At 49.2% G+C, this 26,537-nt stretch overlaps 1 protein-coding gene across 1 annotated transcript in view; it reads left to right on the plus strand.

Moving 5' to 3' along the window:
- Window positions 1-26,537, plus strand: part of LOC144806324 (NACHT, LRR and PYD domains-containing protein 3-like) — a 131,245-nt gene that overhangs the window by 73,976 nt on the left and 30,732 nt on the right. The window contains exons 3-4 of the mRNA XM_078672712.1: window positions 7,437-7,607; window positions 9,050-9,220. Of these exons, the coding sequence (XP_078528838.1) occupies window positions 7,437-7,607; window positions 9,050-9,220 (342 nt within the window). The remainder of the gene's footprint in view (window positions 1-7,436; window positions 7,608-9,049; window positions 9,221-26,537) is intronic.

Raw genomic sequence — 26,537 nt, forward strand, 5'->3', positions numbered from 1 at the left:
GTTTGATCTGTAGATTTATTCCCACCCTTCTCTTGAGGCTTGGTTGATTCCTTTTTCTGGTCACCACCTTGGTTCTTGGGCCTAATCCTGGTTCTGACCCATTTGTCTGCCCTCTTACCCAATTCTTGTGGAGAGGTCAGATCAGAGTCTACCAGGTGCTGGTGTAATAACTGGTTCTGACAATTATTTAAGACTTGCTCTCTCATCATTAGATTATACAATCCTGTGTAATCTGTAACCTTGCTACCCAGCAACCAGCCCTCCAAAGCCTTAGTGGCACAATCCACGAAATCAGACCAGTCCTGAGACTGAGTTTTCTGGGTGTCTCTGAACAGCAACCTGTACTGCTCAGTGGTTAAACCAAACCCATCAACCAGTGTATTTTTCAGGACCTGGTAATTGTTAGCATCCTCCACTCTTGTAGTGAGGAGCTTATCTCTACCTTTACCATCAAAGGAGAGCCACAGTATAGCTGCCCACTGACTCTGGGGAATGCACTGCACAGTGCAGGCCCTCTCCAGAGCAGCCATCCATTTCTGGATATCATCCCCTTGCTCAAAGGGGGGCACTATTTTAGTCAGTTGTTTAGTATCTAAACCCTTCTCTCTATCTCTTGGGAGATTGCTGCCACCAGTGGGTGCTAACCCACTCATCTGCTGCTCCCTAGCAAAGGCAAGCTTCTCTTTGGCCAGGGCAAGTTCTTCCCTTTCAATCCTCAGTTCAGCTTGTCTCATCCTAGCTTCATGCTCCCTTCTCTGAGGGGAAGTAAATCTCCTCTGTGGAGGATTCCTTCTCCCCTGAGAAGAGGCATTAGAGTGCAGAGATCTATTGGAGTCCCTAGAAAGAGATCTATCTCTCCTAACTCCAAGGTTAGGCCCACTTCGGGTTAGTACTGGGGGGCCCCCAGATCCTAGCCCAAGTAAGTCTAAGTTGGTCCTAGTTAGCCTTCTGACTACCTCAAGACCTTTGTCTACCTCATCCCCAGAGAGTACCTCTTGATCCTCCTCCTCAACTGCAGTAGCAATGTTGGGGAGGTCTGGATCCTCAGAGGTTCCCTCTAAGGCTGGCATGTTCTCATGTAACTGAGAAAGCCTTCTGGCATCATATGTCTCTAAGAGACCTATCAGAAAGGGAATGGTGGGGTTAGACCCCTGCTTCAGTTTTCTGGAGACACAGATCTGTCTCATCTCATGGAAACTGAGAGCTGCATATCTTGAAGTGACCTGTGGAGGGTCATCACTGACCAGGGGAGTCTCAGTAGAGTCCCCCTGAGTCGACATGCTTTTCTAGTGAGGTGTAAGTGGTGCACTTACCTACACTATATGTTTGCCTACTGATCCCTTGCTAGAGTTGTAGTTTAGGGTGTGCTAGGCCCTAGGAGCTACAACAGCTGGTTCAGTAGAACTCAGAGTATTCTAAGCTAAGTTATATGTACCTTTAGTACTTATGTGATCTTTCACAAGATATTCTTAGGGCATGTGTGGTAAAACAACAGCAAGCTCAAATCCCAACCGCTGCTCACCAATGTGAGAAGTTGGCCTGATGTGCAGTGCTCACTATTCTAGTGATCACTATATATCAGTCCAAACAACCCTTATTGATGATTGGTTGTAAGTCAACCTTATAGACCAGCTATCCTAGTAGCATGGATACGAGCAGTCTAAGGCTAAGACTCTAGAGGGCGTGTTAAGCCAGCTGTTTTACCATCACATTACCCCTTGAACACCCAGTGAAAGGACACCACACAAGTGTTATGAAAATAAACAATGTATTTATTAGAATCACAACAACCCTGTACTCTTTATGAGGACAGGGTGCTAAGCACACAACAAAACTCTTACGAAAATACTTAAGTTAGCACGTTATACACAAATGCCCGAGGGGCACGAAAAACCATATATTCTAAAAGTGGAATGCGAATTACTAGCAGGTAAGTAACAGTTCTAATAGGCTTTGGAATCGCTAGGACTGGACTAGGGAATCGTTAGATTACTACTAGGAGGCCCAGGGGACTCGGGTGCAGAGTGTGCACTCTCACGCGGGATGCGGGACAAAGTCTATGGAAGCTAGTAAAGGCAAAGTTAGTGTTCACGGGCGAACCCGACCTGGTAGGAAGAAAACGACAGTGGATCCTGACCCTAGGATAGTGAGGCTATGCTGGGACACCGAAGTGCCGAAGTTACCTAGCCCAGGGGCTGCAGCTGCATAGGTCTGAAAAGACGTCGGGGATCTCGTTGCCGGACCAGGAGCCTGGAAGGAAGAAGTTGCTGGCAGGCGACCAGTGAAGAAAAGTTCGATGGATCCAAGCCTGGATCAGGGAAGAAGAAAACCTGAAAGCAGAGGGGACCAAGTTCTTGAATCACTAGCCAGTGATTAAGTGGGCACCAGGATGGCACCGGGCGAAGTCACCGCAGTCAGGTGAGTAGGCACGGCTGGGCTCTGCAGTCTCTCGGACCAGGAGGCGTTGTCGGCGACCAGGATGGAGGTGCGAGCTGTCCCACGAAGGTTCTTGCTGTCGACGTCGCTGGACCCAGGATTGGGCAACAAGTCTTGGCAAATGCAAGGCCCACGCGGTGGACCTAAAATGGCGTCTTGGGCGGACCAGGAGGGTCCAGGGTACTTCTCCGATGGAGGGAAGCAAGGGCCAGTCTGGAGCAACCAGACCAGCAGCAGAAATGTCGTCGGGCGTCGTCAGGAAGGCCACAAGCCAGCGGGCTAGTAGCCAAACAACGCGGTGAGCAGTAAAAAGCAGAAGGGCCCCACGCAGATCGTGGAGATGCTGGGGGGCTGCTCTTCGGTGCTGGAGCTGCTCAGGGTGGGGGCTTCTCGGACCCCAAAGCACTCACCAGGAATTCACTTGGCGGGCTTGCTGTTCAGAAGTCGTGCAGTCTTGAAGATGGCCGGTCCCTCGAGGTCTCGTCACACCCACGAATCTCAGCGTGACTGATGATGTAGGTAGAGGTCAGAGGTGCCAGGGAAGCCGGTTCTCGTCGAGCTGGGCAGTCGGATTCCGGAGGAAGGACGTGCAGCAGACCGCAGTGTTCTTAGATGGTGCCTGCGGATGCAGGGTGACTACTCCTTAGTCACAAGGGAGAAATCTTAGGAAGAAGTCTTGAGTTCCTTTCGTGGAAAGTAGTTTCAGGATTCAAAGATGATCTGATTTGGAAGGGGGCCAGTCTCTACCTTTATCTGGGAAAAGGGGGCTGGCACGCGACTAGGTCCTGCCCTATGGGTGGGACCAGGAGGGGGGTGGTTACACCCACTTCCTTGGCGGGCTTTCCCCAGGCCAGGGGCTGGAGTGCCCCTGGAACTGGTTTCAGCCGGCCTATGCACAGTGAGCACCGGGGTGCCACTGGCAGTCACCTTCCTCTAAAGCCCTGCCTACCTACAATACACAAAACCCTGTCTGGGACGGTGCTGGCACCGCCCCTGGCAGGAAACCCTTTGTCCTTATCTCCTGCTCTGGGAGGACTCCCAGCAGCAGGAGGGCAGACTTGTGTCTCGGTGGCAGCATCCATTTTGTGGATGCTAAGGCTCTATCTGACTTTTAACCGGGTTATAGGTTACATGCATGTCGTGTCCCTCTAGAAGGGTGGAATGCTAACCCCGCCGCCAGAATTGGCGAGGGGTTAGTATTCCAATTCGTATGACACCTTACTCGACATGTTTTGATAAAGCGATACCAGAGTTGGCATTTAACCGCGAGGATTATAATGCACTTAAGAGTATATGGTATGCGATATCATGGAAACGGCTAAGGGATAGATCCCGAAAGCCGCAGACAGGCTCAGCTCATGCCAGAGCACCATCTCACACGATTCCAAGCACTCTGCCTTCAGGATTGTTAAGGCCTGCCATAGGAGTGACTGATAGGAGATCTGTGTGTCCATTTTAGGGTTAGATATAGGTATACTATATCTAAAGCAAAGGGTGATTACACCACCTTGCCCCAGCTGTCAAGCAGCCAGTTGTGTCAGATTTGGATGGCCAGCCAGGGGTGGCATAATACATGCTGCAGCCCCTAGTAGGCCCTGGGTACACCTATGCCCTGGGTACCTAAGGTCCACTGTACAGGGACTGATAAGGTGGCTCAGTATCCAATTTAGATATGTACCTAAGGTACATGGAATCCATTTTACAGAGAGAGCAGTGGGCCTGAGGTCCTGAACAGCAGGGCCTCAGGTCAACTAAGTCAGAAAACCAGCAAAACACCAGGCAAAAAGTTGGGGGCAACCATAGTCAGGGATCTACCTTCCTACACTCGGAATGCTGAACATTGAGCCAAGTCAAGTAAATTACATGTTTTGTTTATTTATTTTGAATACAACATGTTATCAGTGATGTTGACATGGCATATTTTGCACCACCCATGTACGCGTGGAAAATGACTGCTAATTATAATTTTGCTCAGTCCTAGTAGTAACTGCAGGTAAAAAGTTCTGATGGTAACAACAGACAGACTCAGGTATTAGCGACGACCAGTGTGTCCACTTCAGACCCACCCAGTGATATCCTGCCTCAGCCTATTTCTCTTGCACCCGCATGAACGTGGGTCGAACTTCTGGTGCAGTATGTTCAGGGAGACAAGAACACTCTTGTCTGATGCCCCTATTTCTAATCCCAGGTTCGTTTGTCTGCCTGCCTTCATCCTGGGCTTGACAGGGTTCTCTGTAGCTTCTCCTCCATGTCTGTGGTACCAAACGATCCTAACCCCAGTGCAAGTACGCCTCTGCTCTATGAGACCTGCTTTTAAAGCCCACACTTGTACCCTGTCCAAACTTGAGACTAAGCCCCTCTGTCCTTAGCTAGAGCCCCAGACCTACATGACCTGCGTTTAAAGCGCACACTTGTACCCTGTCTGAACCTGAGACTAAGCCCCCTCTCTGTCCATAGCGAGAGGCCCAGACCGACATGACCTGCGTTTAAAGCCAACACTTGTACCCTGTCTAAACCTGAGACTAAGCCCCCCTCTCTGTCCATAGCTAGAGCCCCAGACCTACATGACCTGCGTTTAAAGTCCACACTTGTACCCTGTCTAAACCTGAGACTAAGCCCCCCTTTGTCCTTAGCAAGAGACCCTGACCTACATGACCTGCGTTTAAAGCCCACACTTGTACCCTGTCTCAACCTGAGACTAAGCCCCCCTCCGTCCTTAGCTAGAGCCCCAGACCTACATGACCTGCATTTAAAGCCCACACTTGTACCCTGTCAAAACCTGAGACTAAGCCCCCTCTGTCCATAGCTAGAGCCCCAGACCTACATGACCTGCGTTTAAAGCCCACACTTGTACCCTGTCTAAACTGGAGACTAGCCCCCTCTCTGTCCTTTCCTTAGCTAGAGCCCCAGACCTACACGACCTGCGTTTGAAGCCCACACTTGTACCCTGTCTAAACCTCATATTAAGCCCCTCTCTGTCCATAGCTAGAGCCCCAGACCTACATGACCTGCGTTTAAAGCCCACACTTGTACCCTGTCTGAACCTGAGACTAAGCCCCCTCTCTGTCCATAGCTAGAGCCCCTGGCCTACATGACCTGCGTCTAAAGCCCACACTTGTACCCTGTCTAAACCGGAGACTAAGCCCCCTCTGTCCTTAGCTAGAGCCCCAGAGCTACATGACCTGCGTTTAAAGCCCACACTTGTACCCTGTCTAAACCTGAGACTAGCCCCCTCTCTGTCCTTAGCGAGAGCCCCAGACCTACATGACCTGCGTTTAAAGCGCACACTTGTACCCTGTCTAAACCTGAGACTAGCCCCCTCTCTGTCCTTAGCTAGAGCCCCAGACCTACATGGCCTGCATTTAAAGCCCACACTTGTACCCTGTCTGAACCTGAGACTAAGCCCCCTCTGTCCTTAGCTAGAGCCCCAGACCTACATGACCTGCTTTTAAAGCCCACACTTGTACCCTGTCTGAACCTGAGACTAAGCCCCCTCTGTACTTAGCTAGAGCCCCAGACCTACATGACCTGCGTTTAAAGCGCACACTTGTACCCTGTCTAAACCTGAGACTAAGCCCCCTCTGTCCTTAGCTAGAGCCCCAGACCTACATGACCTGCGTTTAAAGCGCACACTTGTACCCTGTCAAAACCTGAGACTAAGCCCCCTCTGTCCATAGCTAGAGCCCCAGACCTACATGACCTGCGTTTAAAGCCCACACTTGTACCCTGTCTGAACCTGAGACTAAGCCCCCTCTCTGTCCATAGCTAGAGCCCCTGGCCTACATGACCTGCGTTTAAAGCCCACACTTGTACCCTGTCTAAACCTGAGACTAAGCCCCCGTTTGTCCTTAGCGAGTGCCCCTGACCTACATGACCTGCGTTTAAAGCCCACACTTGTACCCTGTCTAAACCTGAGACTAAGCCCCCTCTGTCCATAGCTAGAGCCCCAGACCTACATGACCTGCGTTTAAAGCCCACACTTGTACCCTGTCTAAACCTGAGACTAAGCCCCCTCTCTGTCCATAGCTAGAGCCCCAGCCCTAACTCTGCATGCACCTCTCGCACATCCTGTCATGAGGCCAGCCTGACTTACACTTGAGTCCTAAGCATCTGGAAGAGTCACAACTCACTCACCTTCGACTGCCTCCTATGTTTCTGGGTGATTGTTTGTTTTGGTGGTTTGTTTTTTGAATAGATGTATTGGTATGAAAGTCTTCATTGTGCATTTGCTTGGGGAATTTGAAAAATATTCCTGTTCACTTCCTCACTGATTGCAAATAACATTATCTTTGCACAAGAGAAGTACATTGTTAATAATCTGGAGTGTGATTTTATCTTGATGCATAAATGAAATTGAGAAGTGATTTTATTTAAATACGTTTTGTGTAAACAATGAACAGGAAAAGAGCATTGAATAACCAATATAGGTAGAAACTCATTGGGGATCTGCTGTTTATGATCATTTATTGAGAGGCAGTAGGGGAGGAGCAAAATGACCCAGTCAGGGCTTTGCCTCTCATGAGACAAGTTGCCTTCTTACTCTCTATAATGGTAACAAATTCTGTATTACGTTCTGGCATCTATCTATCTATCCATCTATCTATCTATCTATCTGTCTGTCTGTCTGTCTGTCTGTCTGTCTGTCTGTCTGTCTGTCGGTTCATCCAGCTATCATTTAGTTGTTTTAGGAAGGGAAATTTACACCTTTTAAAATGAAATATTTTTTTAAGGTATATGGGAGTTTAGACTCACGAGAGGGTCAACAAGTTAAGGTCATTATGTAAAAATCATCAGAGTGGGCGGTAAGAATAATACCTTAACTCCCTCCCTTATGACTTTCTGTAGTGATCATTCTAATTAAAACATATTTATTTTCAAGTGAATTGAAATCTTAGCCACATTTTATAGCCTGTTGTTAGTGTGTCTTGTAGCAGATGGTGTGGTGGTGCTTGAAAGGGCCTTCTGCAGGCATAATGTCTGTGTGTATTTGTCTCCTGCAGCATAAACCAGTGTGTCTTTACTGGTTCCTGCATAGAAGAATTGTCTTGCCTGCTCAGCTCTGCTCACTCACTCACAGAGCTGGAGCTCAGCGATAACGTACTTGGTGACACGGCGGTGAGGCTGCTGTGCGAGTCGCTGACGCACCCAGGCTGCCGAGTTCAGAAGCTGGGGTAAGTGGCCTTCATGTTCTCCCAAGTTAATGGTCCTCTCATTGTGATGTTCGCCACACCCTCTTCATCACTGGTGTCCTGCCTCACCTATCTCTGCTAACAGTCTCCCACTGAAAGCAAGTGGTCAAAAAACATTTATTTCATTTACACACTTATTAGGCACTCCCTAACCCAGCAGTGATTGGGCAACAAACTAAACAAAAATTAACAAACATGAGTACATTGATAAACAAACATAAATTAATAAGGAAAAAGGAAAATAATTACATTCTTAACTAAAATCATTGCTACGTTTATCAACAGACGTCTGCATAGACGACACGGGCCTAAGCCCTCCCACGAAGACCGTCTGCCATACTTACAGGTCACCGCTGTGCCAGCCAGGATCATTTTGTTGAAAGGTGGCATTGGTTTCCTTGTAAGACTGGCAGACTGGCAGATGGGTAGTCAGCAAGGGGTTTCTCAAGGCTGTGTTGGCTGAATAAGCCCCTCAATGAGGAAGAGCAAAGTTAACCTCTTCACTGCGGCGCAAATTCCGCCCCTGTGCTGGGACATTACAATCTCGGGCGTGGCTTGGACAACCCCTGCCGTTGTGCGCACATGCCCAATGTGACTCATGACGGCCGGGGGCCGTCATGAGCACGGAAGAGGTGAAGAGATAATCTCCCAAATAAACTGCAGAAGAAAGATTACATTTGTTGGAAGTAAAACCTCATTCTCTCCTTGTTCATGTAATGAACATGCCAGTACTGTGCATTTCTACTTGTAAACATTGGTTTTCCACTTTTCATTAACAAATATAACACTCTTTGGTCATCTCTCTGGGGGAGGATGGAGGTGTGTGTGGGAGGGTGTGTCTGGAGGTGTGAGAGAGAGGGAGAGAGTGTTAATGTGTTGTGTGCGAGTGTGTGTGAAAGAGATAGAGAGAGGGAGAGTGTGGTGAGTGTGAGAGAGAGAAAGGGAGGAATAGTGTGTTGTATGAGTGTGTGATTGAGATGGAGAGAGTGTGGTGTGTGTGTGTGAGAGAGAGGGAGAATGTGTGTGTCTTTGTGTGATTGTGAGGGAGTGTTGGTATGTGAGAGAGAGGGAGAGTGTATGTCTCTGTGTGTGTGTGTGTATGTGTGTGTGTGAGAGAGAGAGAGACAGAGGGAGAGCGAGAGTGTGTGTGTTGTGTGTGAGAGAGAGGGAGACAGAGGGAAAGCGAGAGTGTGTGTGTTGTGTGTGAGAGAGAGGGAGACAGAGGGAGAGCGAGAGTGTGTGTGTTGTGTGTGAGAGAGAGGGAGACAGAGGGAGAGCGAGAGTGTGTGTGTTGTGTGTGAGAGAGAGGGAGACAGAGGGAGAGCGAGAGTGTGTGTGTTGTGTGTGAGAGAGAGAGCGAGAGTGTGTGCGCAAGCGTGCACTCTCCTGGCACTAACCTCTTCAAGGCGCTCTCTGTTTTCTAGGATGGGTGAATGCTCCCTGACTGGCTCTTGCTGTGGTGACCTCGCCTCTCTTCTAAGCACCAGTGAGTCTCTCACAGAGCTGGACCTGAGCGACAACGACTTCAAGGACTCTGGAGTGAAGCAGCTGTGTGAGGGGCTGACAGACCCGGGCTGTAAAGTACAGAAGCTGGAGTGAGTAGGCTGTGGTGTTGTAGAATATACCAATGATGTACTCTGTGTGATATGGAGAAGTGTGGCTCAATGGTTAGAGCGGCAGACCCTGATGCAGAGGTCTAGCCCGGGACCAGGGTTCAATTCCCCGCCTCGGCGGGTCTTGGGCTCAAAAAATTCCACGGACCTGATAATTCTCGCCTCGGTGCCTATTCCAATCATGGAGTCCCACTCTGCAACTCTGGGCAATAGCTTGCTTAATCTCCACAACGACCCCCACAGCGCTAAGGATGCCTGGCCTCCACCTTGGAGGTGCCCAGGAGTGGACATCTCACAGGGAAAGCCAGGATGGGTTCCACAGCGCCTTGAGACCCGTGCGGGTGAGTAGTGCGCTATACAAGTATCAATTTACATTTACATATCCACACACCTCTCCTTCTCTGTAAACTCTGGTTCAATCTCCCTCATTCCACACGAGTCCCTCGCTGAGCCTGGCTCTGCCTTTTATTCTACGCATTGTGGAGGCCAGCTCTGGACCTCAGCCAAGAACATTTCAAGGATTCTCAGTGCCCTCGCTGAGCCGGGCTCTGCCTTTCATCCCAAGCATAGTGGAGGCCAGCTCTGGACCTCAGCCAAGAACAGTGCAAGGATTCTCAGTGCCTCGCTGAGCCAGGCTCCTCCTTTCATCCCAAGCATTGTGGAGGCCAGCTCTGGACCTCAGCCAAAAACAGTGGAAGGATTCTCAGTGCCTCGCTGAGCCAGGCTCCTCCTTTCATCCCAAGCATTGTGGAGGCCAGCTCTGGACCCCCAGCCAAGAACAGTGCAAGGATTCTCAGTGCCCTCGCTGAGCCAGGCTCCGCCTTTCATCCCAAGCATTGTGAAGGCCAGCTCTGGACCCCCAGCCAAGAACAGTGCAAGGATTCCCAGTGCCTTCGCTGAGCAGGCTCCGCCTTTCATCCCAAGCATAGTGGAGGCCAGCTCTGGACCTCAGCCAAGAACAGTGCAAGGATTCTCAGTGCCCTCGCTGAGCCAGGCTCCGCCTTTCATCCCAAGCATTGTGGAGGCCAGCTCTGGACCCCCAGCCAAGAACAGTGCAAGGATTCCCAGTGCCACAGACAAACTAGGTACTTGCTTTCAGGAACACTCAGCATACACTGAAAACAATCGAGCCCTTTTTCAGTTATTAGGGCTCACCACTAGATATCGCCATGAACCTGCTACCTTATTTTACCTGCTCCAGGTGTGCCATTAGGAGACATCACCTCTGCTCATTTGTAAAAGTTGAGCAGACTCGTGCATGACATTGACAGCCTTTCTGTTTTTTTATCCAACAAAGATGTGAGGAGCCTTTTGCCTCATATGGTATCACAGGAAGAGTTCATGTGACCTTTGATCCTAATAATATCTAAGAAAGTGACATCAGTGAAGTGATAGATAACTAGAATAAGTGTAAGATTCATAACAAAAACGAAAGATGATAATCACCCATTTTAGTTGCCACCCTCCTATTAAAAAGGGAGCTTTCATAACACACCAGAGCTGTAGTCATGTTATGCCAGGTACGCAGGGTGCAGAAATGCTATGCGCAGCACAGCCGCGTGTGCCCAGCTTCAGCTGTGTTTGCCCTGGTACAAATGTCACATGCCCAGATTCAGCTGTACAAATCTAAGGACAGCCTCACATGCCCTTACTGCCCAGGCTCAGCCTCAAAGACCCAAAAGTCACCTCAAATCAGCCAGCAGCCACCTCATGTGCCAAATAACACCTTTAAATGCCCAGGCACAACCACCACATGCCCAGGTACAGCCACCACATGCCCAGGTACAGCCACCACATCCCCAGGCACAGCCTCTACATGCCCAGGTACAGCCACCACATGCCCAGGCACACCCACCACATGCCCAGGGACACCCACCACATGTCCATGTACAGGCACCACATGCCCAAGTACAGCCACCATATGCCCAAGTACAGCCACCACATGCCCTGGTACAGCCACCACATGCCCTGGTACAGCCACCATATGCCCAAGTACAGCCACCACATGCCCAAGTACAGCCGCCATATGCCCAAGTACAGCCACCCCATGCCCAAGTACAGCCACCACTTGCCCTGGTACAGCCACCACATGCCCTGGTACAGGCACCATTGTGGTATTTGGTGTTCAGTCAGGTCTACATACTCTGCTAAAACCCACGAATACCTTAAAACAGAAGTTGGCACGGAAACTGGAAATACAAAAGACAAGTTTATTAAGACTCCATGGGGTGGTGGTACATTCCTACAGCACCCTTCGGCAATGCAAGAAGTATCACACCGAACATCGGTGCGCGACCTCTTTTATACAGTTTTAACAGTAATAAAAAGAATAGGCGGTATTCTTTCGTACAATTTAGGTACATCTAAGGGCATTTTTGGAACACAACCAACATGTGGGAGGAGTTTGGTATCACTGGTCAGTTTGGAAAGAACATTCCTGAGAAATGACCAATCAGTATACAAATGCGCATGCGTGGGCTTGACCAGTACTAAAAATAGCCTGTTCCTGGGCAAGGTTTATGGTCATAGGGACAGAGGAAGGACAAAAGGGCATGCTGACCACGCGGCGGCATGTTCATACAAAATGGAAGCCAATGAATACAAAATGGCTCCCGCACGTTTTGGTCAAGTTAACGTAAAAAGCTCGTGTAGCTGAGCTAAATGCTAACTCAGGTGCTGCCAAATTACGACAGTCGGCCCTTTTAGCATTTAGCTGAAGCTACCTCATAATGAAATTAATCAGGGTACTCGTCATTAACATTGATTGCCATAATGTTCATCATTTCAGCATTAATTATTTGATTATTTTTGGCAATAGCTCGTTTGGAAGGAATACAGGCTGTAATACATACAGAACACAAAGTAGGGCCGCATTGAATACATAAGTTATGTTATGTTATGTTAACTGAAATTTCTTAAGCGCACAGCTGCCCCAGCTAAGGGGCGTCCCGGCGCTATACCTGAAAAAGTAACATAGCCAACAGACCAACAGAGACACAACTAATACGGCAAAGGGAAAAGATACGTCTTAACAGCTGTCCTAAAGGCAAGGAGAGTTTCCAAAGAGCGAATGTGGACAGGGAGGGTATTCCACAATTTGGCGGCCATCACCATAAACGAGCGGCCCCCTAATCTGCATTTTTGGAACCGTGGGACAAGTGCCAAATTTTGACCAGCAGAGCGAAGGTTTCGCAAAGGAGTGTACAAAATCAGAAGATGTTGAAGAATGGCAGGAGTGTCAGTTTTCAAAATTTTGTACGCGAAACAGAGACTCTTAAACTCTATACGTCTGATTACAGGTAACCAGTGCAGTTTGCAAATTGTAGTACGGGCAGAACAGAAACGCGGCAGGCCAACCAAGGCACGCGCTGCCGCATTCTGTACTCGTTGGAATCGCTGGACTTCCGCCTGGTTAGCACCCAAAAGTAATGAGCTAGCGTAATCTAGTCTGGATAATACGCTCGCTTGGATCACCATCTGGCGGGTTGGGGCATCGAAAAATTTAAGGATGGGCCTTAAACCTCGCAAAATGCCGAAGCACGTAGATGCCACCTTCTTAGTGTGACACGCGAAGGTCAGTTTAGAGTCCAACCAGACGCCAAGATTTTTTAGTTCAGAGATCGATTTAGGGGGCGATCCCAGCTCCTTAGGCCACCAGTTGTCACCCAGACAGAGGAAACAGAGGAAAAAGAGTATTCCAATAATTATACATAGGATAGTTAATAATTTCCAACCCCAGGTACTAAGTAGAGTCCAGAACCAACTAGAGAATGTCCATGTTCCGTTCTCAGGGTGAATTTCAGCAGCTATTTTATGCAATTTGGAAATAGCATCGTACATAGAAGGTGAGTTATCTGGCACGTACACACAACAACTACTACCGATGATCCGGCATGCACCTCCACGGTCAGCTAGCACTACGTCCAGAACCATTCGGTTCCGGAGCGTTACAATTCTAGTGATCTGAAGTTCTTCAGTTATGTTACCCAAAGCAGAGGCAGTTTCATTAGCAACAGCTTCCACAACACATGTTAACCGTCTTATTATCCTACTGTTTAATGCAGCACCGACAAAGGAGAACAAACCTAAATTAAAATCTACATATTGCTGTAAAGAGGTATCAGTTTGATCTATAGTTTCAATGTCTAATGTTCTCTTGACTCTATTCAGTATAAAATCATGATACAATACAAAGTCATTATGATACATAGGTGGAGCAATAAACACAGGTGGTAGCACAAAAGATATATAACAAGTTCCTAACCACCCAAGGGGAAGACGGTGGTATCCCTTATTTCCACAGATAAAATACGTGTTACGTGAAGCTACAAAGGTAATACCATTTGGTGTATCGAAAGTGAGGGTTGTATTACATACACTTCTACCTACAGGGACAGTTCCTTTATTACGGATACATAGATCGGCTTTTGTATCAATAACAGTAATCACATGTGAACTGGACATATTTACAAGTTTTTGATTAGTGAACATGTGAGGTGTAGATACATTGTCCGGACGGTATTCTTCCCACTCGAATTTAGTTCCTTCAGCTTGTGGATGACCATCTTCATCATTAAAACAGATTCTGTTCAATCAGAAGAGTAGTCCACCCTTTGTTGGCCATCTTAGGGTAAAAAGAAGAGTGTACCAAGCATTACAACAACCATTATGAGAAAACGGGAGAGTAATAAGTGGAGTTCCTCCCCTCTTCTGATGCCCAGGCAACATTCCACATACCCAACAGTTCGTAGTATTGGTCATGTTGTGGGTGTGATGCAGAATCTGAATGAAACTGTTATTCAAATAAGTCTGTCTATGTCTCTCTTCATGATAAGGCAAAGTAAAATGGAAATGTTCAGATGGGCTTGGAGTGGTAGGCAGTAAATAGTCTCGTGCAGGAAGCAATCGTTCAATAGTCCAAGCTATTACTGCTATTACCACTATAGTCGTAACAAAAAGCACAGCACCAAGAATTTTCTTGTTTCTCATTGTAATAGGTGCCATAGTTCACAAAACAAAAAGTTCTTCAAAAGCAAAACTACAAAAAATAAAATTAGTGCTGAGAACTGAGGTTGCCGCTGGTGTCTTCTCCGAGATTCAAGACGGATGTCGCTACACTGGGCAGAACTGATCCCCCCCCCCTGATATTCCCGGCTTCCGTTTTCACAAACCTCAGAACGGTGACAAACCAGTCCTGAACAAAAAAATTATTTCCTCGAACGTAGATTATATTTCACTCCATCAGAAACAGTGTGGTCCGGGAAGGCTCCCTCCGATTCATTAGACGTAGCAACTGGGCTCTTCTCTGCATCAAAGATGTCTCGATAGTCGGATATCACTGCAGGATTCACCAGGTCCGGGGAAACACGACGGCAGTGGGTAGAATGGATCCACCGCTTCTTATTCGTGACCCTCACGGCCGTTCGAGTTGTCAGCAGTATCTGTTCAGGGCCACGCCATCTCGGCTCCAAACTGCTGGATCTCTCGAACGCACGTATCATGACATAATCGCCAGGACGAAGATCATGAGCCTCTCCAATGGAGTTGTCGGGGAGCGCTTCTCGAACCTGTTGATGAATAGAAAGTAAATCATTTGTTAATCGTGCCAAATAATCATTCATCATTATACAAGGCACATCATGTATCAAGCGAGGCTTAGGAACTCCCAAAATATTCATGGGCCTTCCAAACACCACTTCATAGGGTGTGAGGCCAGATCAAGAATGTGGCACTTATCTAATAGACAGCAATGCTAAAGGCAAAGCGTCTGGCCATTTAAAAGACGTGGATGCCACGATCTTTGCTAGCTTCAGCTTCAGAGTCGCGTTATACCTTTCTACCAGACCTGCTGACTGCGGGTGGAATACAGCATGAAACCTTTGTTTTATTCCCAATACTTTCAGGACGTACTCCACTACTTTCCCAACGAAGTGAGGACCATTATCATTCCATAAAAACTTACAAACACCATAGCGCGGGAAGTACTCCATGAGTAACACCTTAGCTGTTGTCAATGCTGTATTATCGTTCGTGGGGTAGGCCTCAATCCATTTGCTGAAGGCACACACCACCACTAAGACATACTTCAGGTTATTACAGCGCTCCAGCTGGATGTAATCCATTTGCAGTACTTCGAATGGTGCAGTAGGTGGAACAAACCCTCCTTTAGGAGTATAAGTCCCTTTACCAGGATTGTACTGTAGGCAAATCAGACAGGTCTGTACTACTCTCTTGGCAGTACTAGCAATCTCAGGATGCTCCCAAACTCGCGTAAGCAATTTAGTAATCGCAAGAGCTCCAACATGTGCCAGCCCATGTGTCATTTGGACCATTGCTTGCAAGTAAGCGGTGGGCAATTTCCATCGCTCTATATCTTTGCTACGCCAACAACCCTCATCATCCAATACTCCCTCTGTTGCCCAAATTGCAAGTTCTGCTTCAGATGCTGATTTCTGTATGTCTAGTATTTCTTCTCTAGCATCGTGCCATCGCTCAGCCTGCGATTTCACTACATACATGGGAGAGACATTTTGTAACATGGCAGTCTCTCTCGCTATGCGATCTGCAAAAGCATTTCCTTGTCCGATTTTGTCTGTTACTTTCTTATGCGCACTGCATTTGATTATCGCTACTTTCTTTGGACATAATAGTGCATTCAGGAGATCACGTACTAATTCTCCATGCATAATATGCACTCCATGTGAAGTCAAGAACCCTCGTTCCTTCCAGAGTAGGCCAAAATCGTGCACTACTCCAAAAGCGTAACGACTATCAGTGTAGATGTTCACACATAGTCCAGCACTTAACTCACATGCTTTCGTTAAGGCTATCAATTCAGCTGCTTGGGCCGATTTCTGCGGTATTCGTGCTGCTTCTACCACTGTCTTGAGTGTCGTGATCGCATAGGCTGCAGAAGTCGTACCATCTGGCAACTTTAAACACGACCCATCAACCCACAGCTCCCCATCTACATCTGGAAATGGCGTATCCTGTAAATCGATACGACCCTTTGTCTGTTCCTCAGTCAGAAAAACACAATCATGTTGTTCTTCCTTCTGAGAATCAGCAACAGGATATGGCAATAAAGTAGAAGGGTTCAAAGTAGCACATCGCTTCAGTGTGATGTGTGGCACCAACAGTGTTAGCTCATATCCTGTTAGACGGGCACTGGTTAGATGCTGTGTTTTCGTTTGATTCAGTAAAGCATCTACCGCATGGGGAACTAACACCAACAGTTTGTGTGACAAAACTATTCCCTCACTTTGTCGTATAGCCACTGCTGTTGCTGCAACTGCTCGAAAACATCCAGGCAGTCCTCGAGCCACAGGGTCAAGTACCGCTGAAAAATACGCACAAGGTCTCTGCTTGTCTCCGTGTATCTGCACTAAAACTGACAATGCGCACCCATCTTTCTCATGAACATATAATGTAAAGATCTTTGTATAATCAGGTGTACCTAGCACTGGTGCAGAACAAAGAGCTTGTCTCAATTGTTCAAAAGCGTTCTGACATTCATCTGTCCATTCAATGGGAATTGGTGTAGTTTTGGACAGCAACGCTAACAAAGGTTTAACAATGTGTGAGAATCCTAATATCCATTGCCTACAAAAGGACGTCAAACCTATGAAGGCACGAACATCTTTCTGAGTGCGGGGGACTGGTGTATCTAAAACTGCTTGGATTCGATCTGATGTCAATGCACGCCCCTCCTTAGACTAAAGGTGACCGAGGTAGGTCACCTGTGGTCTACAGTATTGTAACTTCTTCTTTGAAACCTTATGATTATGCTTAGCAAGAAAAGAAAGCAAAGAAACAGTGCTCGCCTCACATTGTTCCTGTGTGTCTGCTGCAAGCAAAATGTCATCCACATATTGAATAAGAGCCACCCCAGACTGTAGGTCGAAAGAATCAAGCTGTCTTTTTAAAGCCTGACTATAAATGCTAGGACTTTCTGTGTAGCCTTGAGGAACCCTACAAAATCTATACGATTTATTATTCAATGTAAAGCCAAAAAGATATCGGCTGTCAGGATGTATGGGAATCGAGAAAAAAGCATTTTTAAGGTCAATGACCGTAAAGGTGGTTGCTGTGGGCGGAACCAAAGTAAGTAACGTGGTAATATCAGACACCACCGGATACTGAGGCACTACTATCTTGTTGATTTCCCTCAAATCAATAATAAAACGATAGATCTTGGTGTCTGTGTCTTTCTTGAGAATCGGAAGAATCGGGCTGTTACAAACATTATAGGGAACTTCCTCCACCACCCCTGCCAGAATCAAGTCATTCACAATGTGTGTCAATGCAATTTCACCTTCTCTAGAGATTTTATACTGTGGGATACGAGGCAAAGATACTCCCTCCTTTACAGTAATACGTACTGGAGGAATAGTCATCTGTCCCACATCAGTATCGGAGGTGGCCCACAACGTTTTTGGGAGAGAAGCCAACACATCGGCCTCTTGAAGGAGGCAAATTCTGTCAACGTCTGGATAATTTTCATTAAGAATAACCCGCACCCCTTCAGGGGCACAGCGTATCGTTGCTCGAAAATGTTTTAACATATCAAGTCCCACAATATTATCTGGTGTGTTTGGGGACAACAAAAACGGACATGGGGCAGCAAATTTATCAATGGAAAGTGTAACGGGTTGAGATAATGGGCTAAGAGAAGGTGTTCCATCGAACCCTATTGCTGTAATCGTTTCGCCAGACAGGGGAGCCCTTGGAATCAAGTGTTTGGACAAAGCACTACGAGTAGCTCCTGTATCAACCAGAAACTGATCAGTAGAACCCAAGACATGTGCTGATATATATGGACACCTTTGATCTACTGGTACTTCAACCGATTGCACACCCCATCCTACGCAATCCTATGCATAATTATTGTCCTGTGATTCCGACGATTCACCCTCAGCTATCTGATACTGATTCCGTCGGTCAAAAGTATTATTGTCTGTCTGTCCACGACCCCTTGCTTCAAACCTTTGACGATCACTCGCTCCTCCACCTCTCAATCCTGAATAACTATTCCTAGACCTCCCACTCCCTCGACCACGCTGATTACGCTGTTCTCGAGGCACCGGACAATCAGAAGCCCAATGTCCAAACTGTTTACAGTATGCACACTGATCCTCAGAAATATCAGAACGGGGAGAAAACGCACTATACGATCCTCGTCTACCTCTATCGTTTCCTCTAGGCTGTGTAGAATAAACCTGAGCCAACATCACCTTCGTCTTCAAATCCTTCCCTTTCTTATCACTACTTTCCTTAGCCTCCAATTCCTGTCGTTCATAGTACTGAGCCATAGTCAATAAAGAAGCAGGGGTTGCCGTAGTCCATGAACTTTCACTAGCCTTTAATCTTTTTGCAATCTCTGGTAGGAGATTAGCCACATACTTATCAACGAACAAATGCCTGCCTGTATCTTCTGTTAATAATTGCCCACTGTAATCATGAAACGCTTCCTCGAAGCGTGAAAAGAAATCAGAGACCGTTTCATCTGGCTTCTGTTTGCACGACGCTAACATTGTCCAATCAATTTTCTTAGGGGGAACAAGCATTTTCAATTTAGTCAAAATAGCTTCTGGGAGATTTAATATTAATTGGCATGGTTTACACGCAGGTTCCCTGTCTAAATCAGCTTGAACTATGTCCTTCCAATCTGCACCAAAAATCGTTCGATCATCAAACTTACGAATCGCCCTCCACATATCAGGAGGCAATATCATCCCATAAAAAAGATCAATATCAACTAATGTCATAACACATGAAGAAATGGCACCTTCCACACCTTCATAGAAAGCTGCTGGATTTTTACGGGGGTCAGGCAAAGCATTCTTAAGCGCCATAACATCTGCTCTATTCCAGGGTGTATAAACCCAGTTATATATAAAATAACCCTTTGCATCCGCAGATGATTTATTATCATCTGTACCTTGGCCTTTAGGAGGAACATACAAGGGCGCAGCTTCTCGCATAGGCATAACATTAATCGCAGCGTTCTTATCTGCTCCAAAGATAGGGCATTCTTTGGATTGTTCCGTCGATCCAGACGCAGGCGACACCGATGTCTTTTTCGACTCCCGTAGCCGTGACGCTTCATCCCGTAACTGAACCAAACGTTGGAAAAACTGATCCGCATCTGCAAGAACAAAGAGACCTTTACGAAAGTTGTCACGACCAACTGATATATCCTTAGGTTCTAATTCAGAGGAATGCCGTCTAAACCGTTCAACAACTTCATCTCCAAAATGATCTAAAAAATACAATCGTTCCTTATCAGACCATTTACTCATATACTCATTAATCTCTGAAACAGTTATAGAACTTATATTAAGTTTTCGCGCAAACTAACGCAATTCCGCAGTTCGATCAGCAGTTAACCTAGTACGCTGTGTATTCTGATCATCCTCATCCAATTCCACATCCGGGGCCGTAGGTGAAACATACGGAGGCGGGCAACGATCTAATAATGAAAAATCATCTGATTCATTAGTAAGGACAGAATAAAGAGGACGTCGGATAGGGAACTGACCATTAACCTGTAAATTACGTTCTCGAGTCTCCCTCTCTTTCTGTTCCTTCAATTCTTTCTCCTGTAACTGTAAAGCTTTGTCACAAGCAGCCTTTCGCTGCTCCTTATCCGCCAAGGCTTCCTCACGCTTCATTCGCTCACGCACCGCTTTCTCCCACATACGCACACAATCAAACATATCCTGTCTAGACCTGCGCTGAAACAGACACTGCTCTACATATTGAACCTTTCGCAAATCGAATGGCCCATGTAGTGGCCATTGCAATTCACGATCGGCTTTGGTATATTTGTGCCATAATGTGCTATACATTATAGGCGGAAGGCCAAATTTCACGTACATATCACGATTAGGCGTCCCCTCTGGGAGAGCCGGCTGAGATTCATTTAATCGATAACTGGTACCATTTCCAAGACAGTACATTCCTCGAAGTGTGCTGAGAACAGGCATGTCAAAATTTCACGAAAACGTGATACTACACAAAATGGCACTTAATATGCTTTACACACGGTGTGCCGTTCAAACAAATACAAAGTCAGAGAAATATCCCTACATGCCTGCCTATGTGAGGTGCACTCCACATATAAATCAAATTCATAGGTCCAAATGTTAGCTAACTCAAACAAATTCAAAAAGCCACAGTAAGTGTCAGTAGACTACCTTACCAATCACAAGCTTACCAAGTATCCTCAAAACATCCAGGTTCCAACTGCCAAGTTCTTTAATCGAATCAGCCAAACGGGCACTACGCGACACTCCACTTGATCAGGATCTCAGTCGGGGACCGGCGCCACCTGGAAGGTCAGATCAGAAGGAAAGGAAGAAACCCCGTGGGTGCCAAGACTCGGGTCACTCAACGGCAGCGTACGGGTCCATGGCGAGTTTCCAATCCTTCGTCGCGACCTCTCCTTCGGGTATCCGAGTCGCCGATGAGTCCCTTCGTGGTCGCCAATTGTGGTATTTGGTGTTCAGTCAGGTCTACATACTCTGCTAAAACCCACGAATACCTTAAAACAGAAGTTGGCACGGAAACTGGAAATACAAAAGACAAGTTTATTAAGACCCCATGGGGTGGTGGTACATTCCTACAGCACCCTTCGGCAATGCAAGAAGTATCACACGAACATCGGTGCGCGACCTCTTTTATACAGTTTTAACAGTAATAAAAATAATAGGCGGTACACTTTCGTACAATTTAGGTACATATAAGGGCATTTTTGGAACACAGCCAACATGTGGGAGGAGTTTGGTATCACTGGTCAGTTTGGAAAGAACATTCCTGAGAAATGACCAATCAGTATACAAATGCGCATGCGTGGGCTTGACCAGTACTAAAAATAGCCTGTTGCTGGGCAACGTTTATGGTCATAGGGACAGAGGAAGGACAAAAGGGCATGCTGACCACGCGGCGGCATGTTCATACAAAATGGAAGCCAATGAATACAAAATGGCTCCCGCACGTTTTGGTCAAGTTAACGTAAAAAGCTTGTGTAGCTGAGCTAAATGCTAACTCAGGTGCTGCCAAATTACGACACCATATGCCCTGGCACATCAACCACATGCCAAGTACTGCCATCACATGCCCAAGCCCAGCCTCCACATGCCAAGGCACAACCACACCATACCTAGGTACAGCCACCTCATGCCAAGGTACACCCACCACATGCCCAAGTACAGTTACCGCATGCCCAGGCTCAGCCACCACATGCCTGGTTACAGTCACCACATGCCAAGGTACAGCCACCACATGCCCAGGTACAGCCACCACATGCCAAGGTACACCCACCCCATGCCCAGGGTTAGCCACCCCATGCCGAGGTACAGCCACCACATGCCCAGGTACACCCACCACATGCCCAAGTACAGCCACCACATGCCCAGGTACAGCCATCACATGCCCAGGTACAGCCACCACATGCCCAGGTACAGCCACCACATGCCATGGTACAGCCACCACATGCCCAGGTACAGCCACCACATGCCCAAGTACAGCCACCACATGCCATGGTACAGCCACCACATGCCCAAGTACAGCCACCACATGCCCAGGTACAGCCATCACATGCCCAGGTACAGCCACCACATGCCCAGGTACAGCCACCACATCTCCAGGCACAGCCACCACATACCTAGGTACACCCACCACATGCCCAAGTACACCCATCATATGCCCAGGTAGAGCACCAAATGCCCAGGTACAGCCACCACATGCCCAGGTACAGCCACCACATGCCAGGTACTGCCACCACATGCCCTGGTACTGCCACCACATGCCGAGGTGCAGCCACCACATGCCCAGGTACTGCCACCACATGCCGAGGTACAGCCACCACATGCCCAGATACTGCCACCACATGCCCTGGTACTGCCACCACATGCACTGGTACAGCCACCTCAAGCCCAAGTGCAGCCAGCAAATTCCCAAGTACATCCACCACTGCCAAGCTGCAGCCACCACATGCCCAGGTACAGCCGCCACGTGCACAGGTTTAGCCACCAAATGCTCACTTACAGCCACCACATGCCCAAGTATAGCCACCACATATCCAGGTACAGCCACCACATGCCCAGGTACTGCCTCCACATGCCCAAGTACAGACACCACATGCCCAGGTACAGCCACCACATGCCCAAGTACTGCCTCCACATGCCCAAGTACAGACACCACATGCCCAATTACAGCCACCACATGCTAAAGCACAGCCACTACATGCCCAGGTACAGCCACCACATGCCCAAGTACAGCCACCACATGCCCATGTACAGCTACCACATGCCGAGCTACAGCCACCACATGCCCAGGTACAGCCACCAAATGCCCAAGTACAGCCACTGCATGCCCATGTACAGCCACCACATGCCCAGGTACATCCTCCACATGCCCAGGCACAGCCACCACATGCTAAGGTACAGCCACCACATGCCCAGGTACAGCCACCACATGCCAAGGTACACCCACCACGTGCCCAGGCTCAGCCACCCCATGCCGAGGTACAGCCACCGCATGCCCAGGCACAGCCACCACATGCTAAGGTACAGCCACCACATGCTAAGGTACAGCCACCACATGCCCTATTACAGCCACCACTTTCCCAAGTACATCCACCACATGCTAAAGCACAGCCACTACATGCCCAGGTACAGCCACCACATTCCCAGGTACAGCCACCACATGCCCACATGCCCAACTACAACCACCACATGCCCAAGTACATCCACCACATGCTAAAGCACAGCCACTACATGCCCAGGTACAGCCAACACATGCCCAAGTACAGCCACCACATGCCCAAGTACAGCCACCACATGCCCAGGTACAGCCACCACATGCCATGGTACAGCCACCACATGCCCAAGTAAATCCACCACATGCCCAGGTACAGCCACCACATGCCCACATACACCCACCACATGCCCAAGTACAGCCACCACATGCCCAGGTACAGCCACCACATGCCCAACTACAACCACCACATGCCCAAGTACATCCACCACATGCTAAAGCACAGCCACTACATGCCCAGGTATAGCCACTACATGCCCAAGTACAGCCACCACATGCCCAAGTACAGCCACCACATGCCTGGCTACAGCCACCACATGCCTGGCTACAGTCACCACATGCCAAGGTACAGCCACCACATGCCCAGGTACAGCCACCACATACCTAGGTACAACCAACACATGCCAAGGTACACCCACCACATGCCCTAGTACAGCTACCACATGCCCAGGCTCAGCCCCCACATGTCTGGCTACAGTCACCACATGCCAAGGTACAGCCACCACATGCCCAGGTACAGCCACCACATGCCAAGGTACAGCCACCACATGCCCAGGCTCAGCCACCCCATGCCGAGGTACAGCCACCACATGCCCAGGCTCAGTCACCCCATGCCGAGGTACAGCCACCACATGCCCAGGCACAGCCACCACATGCTGAGGTATAGCCACCACATGCCCAGGCACAGTCACCCCATGCCGAGGTATAGCCACCACATGCCCAGGCACAGCCACCCCATGCCGAGGTACATCCACCACATGCCCAGGTACAGCCACCACATGCCCAAGTACAGCCACCACATGTCCACATACAGGCACCTCATGCCTAAGCACAGCCACCACATGCCCAAGTACAGCCACCACATGCCCAGGTACAGCCACCACATGCCCAGGTACAGCCACCACATGCCCAGGTACAGCCACCACATGCCCAGGTACAGCCACCACATGCCCAGGTACAGCCACCACATGCCCAAGTGCAGCCACCACATGCCATGGTACAGCCACCACATGCCCAAGTACAGCCGCCACATGCCCAGGTACAGCCATCACATGGCCAGGTACAGCCACCACATGCCCAGGTACAGCCACCACATCTCCAGGCACAGCCACCACATACCTAGGTACACCCACCACATGCCCAAGTACACCCACCATATGCCCAGGTAGAGCAACAAATGCCCAGGTACAGCCACCATATGCCCAAGTACAGCCACCACATGCCAGGTACTGCCACCACATGCCCTGGTACTGCCACCACATGCCGAGGTGCAGCCACCACATGCCCAGGTACTGCCACCACATGCCGAGGTACAGCCACCACATGCCCAGGTACTGCCACCACATGCCCTGGTACTGCCACCACATGCACTGGTACAGCCACCTCAAGCCCAAGTGCAGCCAGCAAATGCCCAAGTACATCCACCACTGCCAAGCTGCAGCCACCACATGCCCAGGTACAGCCGCCACGTGCACAGGTTTAGCCACCAAATGCCCACTTACAGCCACCACATGCCCAAGTACAGCCACCACATGTCCACATACAGGCACCTCATGCCTAAGCACAGCCACCACATGCCCAAGTACAGCCACCACATGCCCAGGTACAGCCACCACATGCCCAGGTACAGCCACCACATGCCCAGGTACAGCCACCACATGCCCAGGTACAGCCACCACATGCCCAGGTACAGCCACCACATGCCCAGGTACAGCCACCACATGCCCAAGTGCAGCCACCACATGCCATGGTACAGCCACCACATGCCCAAGTACAGCCACCACATGCCCAGGTACAGCCATCACATGGCCAGGTACAGCCACCACATGCCCAGGTACAGCCACCACATCTCCAGGCACAGCCACCACATACCTAGGTACACCCACCACATGCCCAAGTACACCCACCATATGCCCAGGTAGAGCAACAAATGCCCAGGTACAGCCACCATATGCCCAAGTACAGCCACCACATGCCAGGTACTGCCACCACATGCCCTGGTACTGCCACCACATGCCGAGGTGCAGCCACCACATGCCCAGGTACTGCCACCACATGCCGAGGTACAGCCACCACATGCCCAGGTACTGCCACCACATGCCCTGGTACTGCCACCACATGCACTGGTACAGCCACCTCAAGCCCAAGTGCAGCCAGCAAATGCCCAAGTACATCCACCACTGCCAAGCTGCAGCCACCACATGCCCAGGTACAGCCGCCACGTGCACAGGTTTAGCCACCAAATGCCCACTTACAGCCACCACATGCCCAAGTATAGCCACCACATGCCCAGGTACAGCCACCACATGCCCAGGTACTGCCTCCACATGCCCAAGTACAGACACCACATGCCCAGGTACAGCCACCACATGCCCAAGTACAGACACCACATGCCCAATTACAGCCACCACATGCTAAAGCACAGCCACTACATGCCGAGGTACAGCCACCACATGCCCATGTACAGCCACCACATGCCCAGGTACAGCCACCACATGCCCAAGTACACCCACCACATGCCCATGTACAGCTACCACATGCCGAGCTAAAGCCACCACATGCCCGGGTACAGCCACCAAATGCCCAAGTACAGCCACTGCATGCCCAAGTACAGCCACCACATTCCCAGGTACAGCCTCCACATGCCCAGGCACAGCCACCACATGCTAAGGTACAGCCACCACATGCCCAGGTACAGTCACCACATGCCAAGGTACACCCACCACGTGCCCAGGATCAGCCACCCCATGCCGAGGTACAGCCACCGCATGCCCAGGCACAGCCACCACATGCTAAGGTACTGCCACCACATGCTAAGGTACAGCCACCACATGCCCAATTACAGCCACCACTTTCCCAAGTACATCCACCACATGCTAAAGCACAGCCACTACATGCCCAGGTACAGCCACCACATTCCCAGGTACAGCCACCACATGCCCACATGCCCAACTACAACCACCACATGCCCAAGTACATCCACCACATGCTAAAGCACAGCCACTACATGCCCAGGTACAGCCACCACATGCCCATGTACAGCCACCACATGCCCATGTACAGCCACCGCATGCCCATGTACAGCCACCACATGCCCAGGTACAGCCACCACATGCCCAGGTACAGCCACCACATGCCATGGTACAGCCACCACGTGCCCAAGTAAATCCACCACATGCCCAGGTACAGCCACCACCTGCCCACATACAGCCACCACATGCCCAAGTACAGCCACCACATGCCCAGATACAGCCACCACATGCCCAACTACAACCACCACATGCCCAAGTACATCCACCACATGCTAAAGCACAGCCACTACATGCCCAGGTATAGCCACTACATGCCCAAGTACAGCCACCACATGCCCAAGTACAGCCACCACATGCCCAGGTACAGCCACCACATGCCTGGCTACAGTCACCACATGCCAAGGTACAGCCACCACATGCCCAGGTAAAGCCACCACATACCTAGG

Source organism: Lissotriton helveticus (genome assembly GCF_964261635.1).
Source record: "Lissotriton helveticus chromosome 1_1 unlocalized genomic scaffold, aLisHel1.1 SUPER_1_unloc_62, whole genome shotgun sequence".
Taxonomy (NCBI): Eukaryota; Metazoa; Chordata; class Amphibia; order Caudata; family Salamandridae; genus Lissotriton; species Lissotriton helveticus.